The sequence below is a fragment of the Bremia lactucae genome, linkage group LG16 (assembly GCF_004359215.1).
Source record: "Bremia lactucae strain SF5 linkage group LG16, whole genome shotgun sequence".
NCBI lineage: Eukaryota > Oomycota > Peronosporomycetes > Peronosporales > Peronosporaceae > Bremia > Bremia lactucae.
The window spans coordinates 2,030,714-2,041,335 of record NC_090625.1 but is presented as its reverse complement, the minus strand read 5'-3'; the positions used below and the strand labels follow the sequence as shown (position 1 = coordinate 2,041,335).

Genomic DNA, 10,622 nt, shown 5'->3' with positions numbered 1-10,622 from the left:
GATTCGCGGCAAAGGTACTTTAGGGATGACTGACTTTGAGTTGACGTAACGAAAGTCAATCACCCAATGGAGCAAACTGTTTGCGTTTCCGGATCGAATCCATTCCGAACGAGATACACTCGTACCGGTTTTTGGGTCCTTTTCAGGAATGCCAAAGATGTTTGATACCCAAGGCGAGTCTGAAAGCTCGATCCATCCGCGTGAAAGGTTCTCATCGACAAACTTCTGTAAAGTATTTTGTTCAACTTGTGAAAGTCGAAATGGCGGACGATTACTCGGTTGCGCACCGGGTTGCATATTGATTTCAAATTTAATTTACCGATGAGGAGGCAATTAATTCGCTAACTTTTTCGGAAATATATCTTTATAGGAATCAAGTAAAGACTTCAACCGTTTTTCCCGAGGTTTTGTAGATTTCAATTCTTGATAAATTTTGACACGATAGACCTCTTCGTATTTAGATGTCTTCAATTTCTTTGAAAAGTCGGCAGAGGAAATAATGACCGGTGCAAAAACCTCATCCTGTGGTATGTTACCACTTTTGAAGGAGACTTTATGAGTACGCCAATTTATGATTGGCTCGTGCGCAGTAAACCAAGGCTTACCCAGAATTAAATCTTGGGAATTGCTCATTGGCCACTCAATGACCGGAATGTCAGAAATTTGATTATTATCAAAGAAGATATTTGCGACTCCTTTCTTCACCTTCCTTTTGGTGGTATTAGTGCCGTCGAATCGAGTGACTTGAATTGCCACTTCAGACGTGACGCGTTGCAGCAACCCCAGCTTCACCACATTGCATGTGGCGCCAGAATTGAGCATTATTTTAACAGCACGATCGTCAAGATGACCCTTTTTGACGATCAAATCTTTTCCCGTGAAGGAAGCAAAGTCAGCTTCACTTAGTGTAGTATAAGTTTCATTTGACACAGTCCCGATGGTTTCTTCTTCGACTGACTCATTCTGAAATATTTGACGTTTGCGCGATCGCGACGATATCCGTTGCCGCGACTATTTGCTAAATTCCTGCGCTTGTAACACTGCTGAATCGTGTGCCCCAGTTTTTTGCAGTACGCACACTTTGGTTTATTTGGACGTCGTTATGGACTCGAGAAGACCTATGAAATGGCCGAGCATTGTCGATTTACATCAGCTCTGGCTCATTGTTTAATTCTCTGGCCACATTTGGTGGACCAGGACGAGAGGTTGTCGCGATATTGTGATTATAACCAACCGAATGTGCGCGTTCAAAGTCGAGCGCCACAGTAATAGCCTCCGACAGTGTGTTTCCCCGTCGGTATTGAACTTCTTCTTGCGTTCTTGTTTTTAATCCTCGTTGAAAATAGATAATTTGGTCTATTTCAGTCATGTCCTCAACTTGCGAAATAATGTGTCGAAATTTCGCAATGTAGTCAATTAAGCCTTTGCAACTGGCTTGTCTCAGCCGATGCAGGTCGTCTCGAAGACGTTGCTGTAGATCCGCAGGAACAAAATCCTTTTCCACTGCTAGAAAAAACTCGTCGACTGAGTGAATTTCTGATTGATGCAGCAGGAACCATTGTGCTGCTGGTCCTCAGAATGAACTTCCTAGTACGGCAAGTACTTGAGGAGCCATTGCGTCCTCTCTCCACTTCGTACCGCGCGCAATCAAATATTGCTGTACTTGCGCGTAATAAAGTCGAACCGAATCTTCACTCCTTCCGCTATACGTCGGTATTCTTAGCCCGTCCACCTTAAGCCTACTTTCCTTTTGGGAGCTTACCAAGGATTTGATCAGCTCTTGTTGTTGCTGTAGCATATGCATCATTTGCTGCATTAGCTCGGCGTTTGATGGTTGGCCCATAATGGAAGAAGATGTGTTCGGAACTTTTAATAGACTAAGTTGTTTAGTTTATTTATGTCTCTTAAGTTAAATCGAAGATCCGTTAAGAAGGTGCGCTCGGCTTCTTCCAAATGCGCGTCTACTTCGTGTAGCGGAGCTGATAAGGTGGACCCTTGCTTGGGCAGGCAGGCTTTCTCCTTGGTGAGTTGCTTTGCTAAGATCTTTGCAATGCGCCGAGTCTTTTGAAAAGACGCAAGCAGAATGTTCGCAGTCTTTGCAGACTTCTCACCGTACTCAAAGAGGAAAGCCTTACTGCAGTCAAATGGAATCTGAGTATTAGCCTTTCTCTTCTTGCTCATAGAACTCAACGACTTACACTAGCCCTTAGGCGTAATGCGTTAGAGATTCAACCTTATCCCAGATGGATTAACTGTTTCACCGAGTTAAGCCGGACCCAACCTCACAGACTCAGCGACTATATCTGCCAGGCAGACGCTTAGAATTACAGTGGATATTGAAAGCCACACACTCAAAACTGCTGCGCAGCGCTTCCAAAGGGATGGAGCAGATGACTGCGAGCGGAAATTCTCACGCTACAAGCAGTACCTTACTAGCTGCGAGCGGAAATCTCTCACGCTACAAGCAGTACTTTGCACTCCAACGCAGTGCAGTCCAACGAAGCGTGAAAGGCGAAGAAGCGAGCGTACAGCGAAGAGGCGAGCGGACGGCGGAGAAGAGGGCGGACGGCGGAGAAGAGGGCGGACGGCGGAGAAGAGAACGGACGGCGGAGAAGCGAGCGGACGGCGGAGAAGCGGGCGAATGACCAACAAGTGCTACCACTTGTCAGGAATGAGGGTAGATTACGACTGAATTAAAATTAGTTTAACTGACCGATACTTTTGGTACTCCTTAAGGTATCGCCTATCCTTTATCTAATTCTTACTGAGTATCATCTCTCCTAATTGCACAAACCTTTTACTTGTTTTTATTATGGCACATATGTAACATTGAATTAAAGAAAATGAATGCTTTAAAAGGTAAATCGATATGAGTGGTCAAGGGGTCAGCGAGCTGACTGGTCCTTGCACAAGTAGTCCGTGCGATTCCGGCTGTACTACCCGATAATCAACGCTTTAGACTCCGGTTTTGTTCAACCCAAAATCAATTCTTCGCCCGAGTTTTTGCCTCCTGCAGGGCCACTAGATAAAGCAAATGATCATTCCTTGCGCGGACTTGATCATTTTTTCCGGCGAACAACTTGATGATGAAAAAAACAATGCGATATTCAACCACCATCTTGTCCATAACAAATACAAGAGTCGGTGACATTTTCCACCAACTGTGCAAACGCTAATTAATATATTTCGCCGCTTTCCCGCGAAAAAATTCTCCAAATATGCTGGTTAAAATATCTCGCCGCTTTTCCGCGAAGCAGTTCTCCAAATCGTAACCCCTTGTATCCCTCCGGCCAGCGAAAACCACACGCTCTCTCAGCCAGGCCAATCTTGACAATCAACAGCTGACCCCATCGCACAAGCTCAGCTCTGACTCCCTCTTTACTTTGGATGCATCAAAAGGCTCAATACTTATCTTGCCTTCACTTGAATTATTTACCTTGACATAGTTTGGGTCCAATTCGCCCACCTCATATATTCCCAAAGAACTTTCATCGACATATAAATTTAGCTGTTCTTGTAGGCGCAGATTCATTTCCTTTTGATGCCAAAGCTCTTCTCGGAGCCCTCTGCCCCTTGGTGCAACTCAGGAACCTCTCGGTACAACTCATGTTGGAACTGGTGCAGCATATGGTGGCGCACATACGCAAGCTGCTGCTGGTAATTTGCTTGAGCCTACTCTTGCCGTTCGTTCATCATTTCTGAGGTCAACTTTTACGTTTGGTCGTGGGGCCTGCCCCTATCGACCCAAATCCACCTGCATTATAATTACGAATTGTTAGCACTTGGCTCTAATTATGGTAATGTCTAGGCTTAATCCATCGAGTTCAAACACGAAGAAATTCTAGCCTGGGACACCTTGTACGGATGCCCAAGCACTCTTCCTCAGTGCCGCTTTTTTTGCGTGCAACCACCTGAGCTACCACTTCACGCGTTCCCCGCGTAGTCGGGTGTAGCGCCTTTAAACGCTTTTCCACCCGCCTTTGGGCTCATAATCAATTAATTCAAGGATAGACTGGTCTCCGAAGAAGTGTTTTCAAAGAGTAAGTATATTCTTCTACATGATCTGTGTATAAATCAACCATGATTTGCAGCTCTTCTTGCTTCTGTATGATGGTAGCACGAGATGTGCTCACCTTCCGTCTTTTCTGTCACCTGCAATACCAAATTATAAAAGAAATGAAAATTAATTCTGAAGAACGGCAGTTTCTTGATGGCGTGGGACCGGGAGGTATTTCAGCCTGTATAAATCCTTTTTTTTCTTACACAAAGCTATGGCCAAGGCACTATATTACATTGTTACACCTGCGATATATCCAAATCGCGCCTTTCTACCTTCTCTGCCTCTTCGTGCTTTGTTTCAGGGTCCGGATACGCGCCACCGCTTCTTCTCCTATGCCTTGCCCGTTTTCTCCTGCGCCCTTCGCATGGATTACACACGCCGACTTTTGGATCCGCTTGCGGCGACAAGGTGTTGCTCGTCGGCGAGCTATTGAAGCCTTGACCATCGGCCCGCCTGTTTTCCCTTCTCCAAGGATACACACGCCGCCCCTACCGTCTCAACAAAATGGGCTTGGGGGAGAACCTGTATGCAAAGACGACCAGCTGGATTAAGAAAGTTTTTTTTTAATCCAGCTGGTCGTCTTTGCATTAAAAAAAAACTTTTTTTAATCCAGCTGGTCGTTTTTGCATACAGGTTCTCCCCCAAGCCCATTTCCAAACCATCTCCGTATTAAAAGCCACCTTGTCATCGTCGACATTAACCACGATACAGTGGGCTCGAAATAGACTGTTCAACTTCGCCGCAACATAGACCCCTGCATTCAAGTTAACTACCAACTGATTCTCCATCGGTCCGGCAATTGCTTCGCCGCCCGTTACGCGCGCACATCCCCGCCACTTCTTCTTCTCAATATGGGACTCGATCAGCTCGCAGTCCCCTTCAAGACACTATATATACCGTGTGCTCCTCGAATTTCCCAATTTGTTTGTCTGCCAACTCAAAAAAATAAATATAGTTATACTTTGAACACCATAAAGCTTCTCCAGCAGGATAGAATAAATTTAATTGTTTTATAATTTTATTATACGATAAAATTATTATTAAATCTATCAAAGTTAATGATTATCTATAAACGTTTAAACAAAATCCCTTGCAGACTCAACACCACCCGAAAGGCCCCATATACACAGGTCGACGACGCATTGTCGCGATCGTGATTATCTCCGCGTCTTACCGCAACCACTGCTGGACTGAAAGGGTCGGATTAATTTTAAGCGCTAGGTAATATCGATCGATCGCACTTCTCTGGAAGCCTCGTCAGCTTCTCATCAGATCCAGCATCTTGCCATTTCACAAGATGCCGTTTCTGGCCTCCTCTCGTCTCCCGTTATACCTTCATAGTCATGCAAAACCTCAAGTGAAATGAAAATATGTGAAATGCTAATAACGAGTTTCTGGGTCGGATCGTTCTTTTTCTCATCGGCTTGTTTGATCTGATAATAAGTTGCGTTGTATCAAGTACGCTTTCTCTGATATAATGCTTCGTAAACGGCTTTGCCTAGACGTGACTTCTTTGACTCAAAGCTGGAAGATACAAATGTCTTTGTCTGAAAAAGTCCCAACCTGTCGGCATGTAGAATAAAGCATTTAAGCTTAAGTTATAATTAAAGACGCCTCATGATGATCATTGAACTATGCAAATTTAGGGCACTCACCAGGCTACTTTCTAAACGAATTAATTTAATTTTTTAAAGAATATGCTTGAATTTTCAATAAAGAATGTACGTGAAAATTTAGAAATAAGCTGCTTTACCCATGAACTGATTAATTTTTTATTTAACATTGCGAAATAACGCTCATTCTATTCAGATGGATACTTGTTGTAATTTTCTCACTCCATGTCTAACCACATTAATGTAAATCTCTCACAATCTCTCACTCCTTGCTAGCCACTTGAAATGTATCGCAACATTTCAAGCGTGAGTTCATACGTTGCGAAAGTCGAGCTACTTGCTACAGCAGATTTAAGTAAGCTAGGAAGGGTCCCCTTGTAGAGGCCTCGAATGCCTTCGCGTTGCAGCACATCCAAGAAGCATGACCAGCTCGATGAGTACATCAAAGTCGGCCCGTATGTTGCACAGCGCGATACGTGCCGCATCTGCATGCGCTTTTTAATCGTATCCAGTGGATACACTACCAATTTTGACACTAATCCGGCCACAGCACCATTACCAATATAAGTCAGCGCGGTCGTGAAATGTCTTTTTCTGCTTTGTTCGCCATCTCTATCGTAATTTATAGAACGTTCACTCAGTATTGAATAAAAACCAAAGCTCAGCCCGATATAGGGAGCTATTTGAAACACAGCTGAGCCCAGTCCACTGTAAAAACCACGAAATCCGTGCATCAGCCACGTGTGCCACATCAAGCTACGAATCGTTGGAAAGCGCTTCGGTATTCCTTGGCTAGCAAACGCCGTTCGGAAAAAGTCGAGCGGGTATGTGACGATCGTTGCCGTGACTCCTGCTACAGCACCGTTTGCAGCTGTGATCGCCACCGCCGGAATGTTTGGTGTAGCATGAATGTCGCTCCAGCGAGTCAGCTCACGATAACAGGCGAACTGTATCCCCGAGTAGCTCACCCAGAGCCCGGAAGCCGCCAGATTTCCGCGCCAGAAGCTGCGAAGACCTTCTTCCGCGTATATGCTACGCACAGCCTGTCGAAAGCTCGTATACTTGGTGCCGACTGGCGCATTAGTAATGGGTGCCGTCTGCACTTGAAAACGGATTTTTAAGAGGTCCAATGGCGCAGCAATGAGGCGAGTGACTCCTGAAGGCACGAAAACATATTTTGATTAAAATTATTAAGGATTTGTTATAAAAGATACTCATAACACACGCAGCTTGATAAGAACCTCCTGAAACAGCGCCAGCGACGGCTGCATGAGTTGTGGAGGCGTCGCTAGTATTTCTCATTTCTCACAATTTCAAAGCTAACGGCCCCAGTAACTTGTTAGAAATCGAGAAACATATTTTTTAATCGATAGATAAACACGACAATTCGAGCGCAAATTCAACGCTAGCAATTTAAAACTTAAAAAGGCGAAGTCAATAATTTGAAAAAAACACAATTTTAAGTGCTTTGCCACCATCCAAAACTTGACAAGCACATGCATTGGCTTCAGCTGTCACGAGCCGCCGCTGGACTGCAACGTCGCAACCATTATACGCGGCAGCTGCGTCTAACGTCATCATTATTGACACGAAACTTTAGTGCCTCGGTCGTGGTTGCCGATGCACCACCTTTTGCGCCGGGCTTTCCGGTGCCTGAAGGATACATGCACAACTTGCGCAACATTGGGATCTCTGCGCACATTGACTCGGGCAAGACAACGCTGACCGAGCGCATTCTCTTTTACACTGGCCGCATCAATGCTATCCACGACGTGCGTGGCAAAGACGGCGTTGGGGCCAAGATGGACTCGATGGAGCTCGAGCGGGAGAAGGGCATTACGATCCAGTCTGCTGCCACGTATTGCTCATGGAAGGACTCAAATATTAACATTATCGACACACCTGGTCACGTTGATTTTACGATTGAAGTTGAGCGTGCATTGCGTGTTTTAGACGGTGGCGTGCTCGTACTCTGTGGAGTCTCAGGCGTCCAGAGTCAGTCGTTGACAGTGGACAAGCAGATGAAGCGCTATGGTGTTCCTCGCATCGCTTTTATCAATAAACTCGACCGCATGGGTGCGAATCCATGGAAAGTTATTAATGATTTACGGTTGCAACTGAAACTTAACGCGTGGGCACTTCAGGTGCCAATTGGCGCTGAAAATGACCTCGAAGGTGTCGTCGATCTATTGACCATGAAGGCGCTAAGAAACCAAGGCGAAAACGGAGAAAGTATTGAAATATCGGACGATCTTCCTGCTACTACTCGCTCTTTGGCTGAAGCAAAGCGTTTGGAGCTGATTGAAGCCCTTGCCGATGTCGATGACGATATTGCCGAGCTATTTTTAATGGAAGAAGAACCCACGGTCGAGCAGCTACAAGCAGCCATTCGTCGGGCTACGATTGGACACAAGTTTGTGCCTGTCATGATGGGCTCGGCGTTTAAAAACCGTGGGGTACAGCCGATGCTTGATGGCGTTGTTTCATACTTGCCGAGTCCATCGGAGATTGCAAACTATGCTCTAGATCAGTCGAATAGGGAGGCTCGTGTGAGCGTCCCGTGCTCTCCAGCAGCTCCGCTATTGGCTCTTGCGTTTAAGCTTGAAGAAGGCAAGTTTGGACAATTGACGTATATGCGCGTGTACTCGGGGACGCTCAAACGTGGTGGATTTATCTACAATATGAGTGACATGAAGCGGATTAAAGTGCCACGTCTCGTCAAAATGCATTCGAATGAAATGGAAGAAGTCGAAGAAGCTGGGGCTGGCGAGGTCGTTGCTATGTTTGGGGTCGAATGCGCAAGTATGGACACGTTCAGTGACACAAACCAGGGCAAGTTCACCCTCACGAGTCTGCACGTCCCCGAGCCGGTCATGTCATTAGCCGTCACCCCGAAGAATAAGCAACAAGTTGGCAACTTTTCGAAAGCATTGAATCGTTTTCAGAAAGAAGATCCGACGTTTCGCGTTCGTGTGGACATTGATAGTAATGAGACGATTATCAGTGGCATGGGCGAGCTGCATTTGCAGATTTATGTCGAACGAATGAAGCGCGAGTACAGCGTCGACGTGGAAACAGGAGCTCCGCAAGTGAATTATCGAGAAACAATTCGTCGACGTTGTGAATTTAATTACTTACACAAGAAACAGAGTGGTGGGTCCGGGCAATATGCTCGTGTTGTGGGGTACATTGAGCCAATCACGGAGGAGGAATTGCTCGAGCTTGAGAAAGAGGGGAATACATCGACAGTCTTGTTTCAAAATGCAATTATTGGAAATGCAATTCCTCCGGAATATATTGCTGCTTGTGAAAAGGGTGTGAAAGATGCGATTCAAAAAGGATGGTTGATTGGACACCCCGTACAACGCATGCGTGTGGTCGTGAACGATGGACAGTCGCATTCCGTAGACTCGAGTGAGCTTGCTTTCCGGACAGCGATGGTCTTGGCCATTCGTCAGGCTTTTATGAAGGCTGAGCCGTGTATTTTGGAACCGGTCATGGCCGTGGAAGTCGAGGTGCCAAACGAGTATCAGGGTACCGCTATTGCAGAAGTAAATCGACGTCGTGGTCTCATAAATAGCAGCGATGCCGATGACATGCATACAGTCATTAAGTGTGACGTGCCTTTGCAAAACATGTTTGGGTTTTCCACCGACTTGCGGTCATCGACGCAAGGAAAAGGAGAATTTACGATGGAGTACAAGACCCACGGAATTGTCGTGCGCGATATGCAAGAGAAGCTCGTATCAGCGTACGAAAAGGCGCAGGCTATGAAAAACAAGTAGCTATGGGAAGCCTGTCGTCGTTTTAGCTAAATAGAGGTTTTCCATGTGACGGCCATTTAATAGAAGCCATAACTTTATTATTAAATTGTATGGAATGTTGTTGCGCCAATCACGAGCATGACGTCAATGGACTATTATCGCGTGCTTCAAGTCGCGAGGTCGTGCCTCGTTGCTTGGCCTTTGCGTTCTATTAAGAACTAACATCCCTTAGTGTTGTAGAACTGCTTCATTTAAAGACATTAAAAGTGCTTATTTGCAGCTTGGTATGCTTTGCTCGTTTCAATTACTTTCTGTTCTAATGTGATGAATTATTGGCAGCCAAATCGCTGCATCCAGATGTCACAGGCAATGACAAGTCGAAAGCCGAGCGCTTTAAGCACGTGAATGAAGCGCATTTTGTGCTTTCGGATCCTCAGAAACGACAAGAATACGACGCATCTCGTGCAGCAGAGAGCTTTCGCTCGTATAACACGTCGGGAATGACGCAACACCCGTACGCAGCTACAAGAGACGCGCCGGACTTTCACGCCCGCCCGCTCTACGGCATTAACGAAGAAGTTTGGCTAGCACATCATTACGGACGAGGACCGACACGTCGCGATGGCATGCCGCCACGATACTACGGGATGGATCGAGTAGAAGAGAAGCTCGAGCAGCAACGCGAACGCATTCAACGTCGACAACGCCATTACAAATTGAATCGTACTGCGGGGTATTTCTTGCGACGTGATGCTCGTCTCCGAAAACTTGAGGAAGAGCAGGCAGAAGCAGGGGAAGACTCAGACCCGCCTCGGAGTGGTTGTGTCATTATTTAAATTGACATGACACAAGAGTGTTTGCTTGCTAGTTTATTTTATATCGAATAAAACCTTTGACTCAATTATTGTGTAAGTTCTTGTGGCAAGGCTTGAAGACCGAGTGCGTACGAATAGAGTCTAGCGTCAATGGCTTCATTTTTATAAAGTTTACGCGCTTCGAGCCAGCCTACAAGTCCTTGGAGCGGAGCGTGGACAACGTGAATAATCTCGTCCGGTTCCAATTGCTGGATCAATGGAGCCTGCTGCTTCTCCGCCATAACTTCTACCAGCACAAGCCGGCATTTTCCATTGGTCACGCCCTGGTCATTCACCATGGGCGGACCCATGTGCAGCACGCGTGAGCCCA

The 10,622-nt window shown here is 46.0% G+C and overlaps 2 protein-coding genes across 2 annotated transcripts; both read left to right on the top strand.

Moving 5' to 3' along the window:
• Nucleotides 1–7,169: 7,169 nt before the first annotated feature.
• Nucleotides 7,170–9,458, top strand: CCR75_004905 (uncharacterized protein; the record flags this gene model as incomplete). Its single annotated transcript, XM_067962991.1, has 1 exon — nt 7,170–9,458. The coding sequence occupies one exon, from the start codon at nt 7,170–7,172 to the stop codon at nt 9,456–9,458; it is 2,289 nt and encodes a 762-aa protein (XP_067815686.1).
• Nucleotides 9,459–9,575: 117 nt separating this feature from the next.
• CCR75_004904 (uncharacterized protein) lies at nt 9,576–10,273 on the top strand (the record flags this gene model as incomplete). Its single annotated transcript, XM_067962990.1, has 3 exons — nt 9,576–9,619; nt 9,678–9,721; nt 9,777–10,273. 3 exons carry the CDS (start codon nt 9,576–9,578, stop codon nt 10,271–10,273), a joined length of 585 nt encoding a protein of 194 aa, XP_067815685.1.
• Nucleotides 10,274–10,622: the final 349 nt, after the last annotated feature.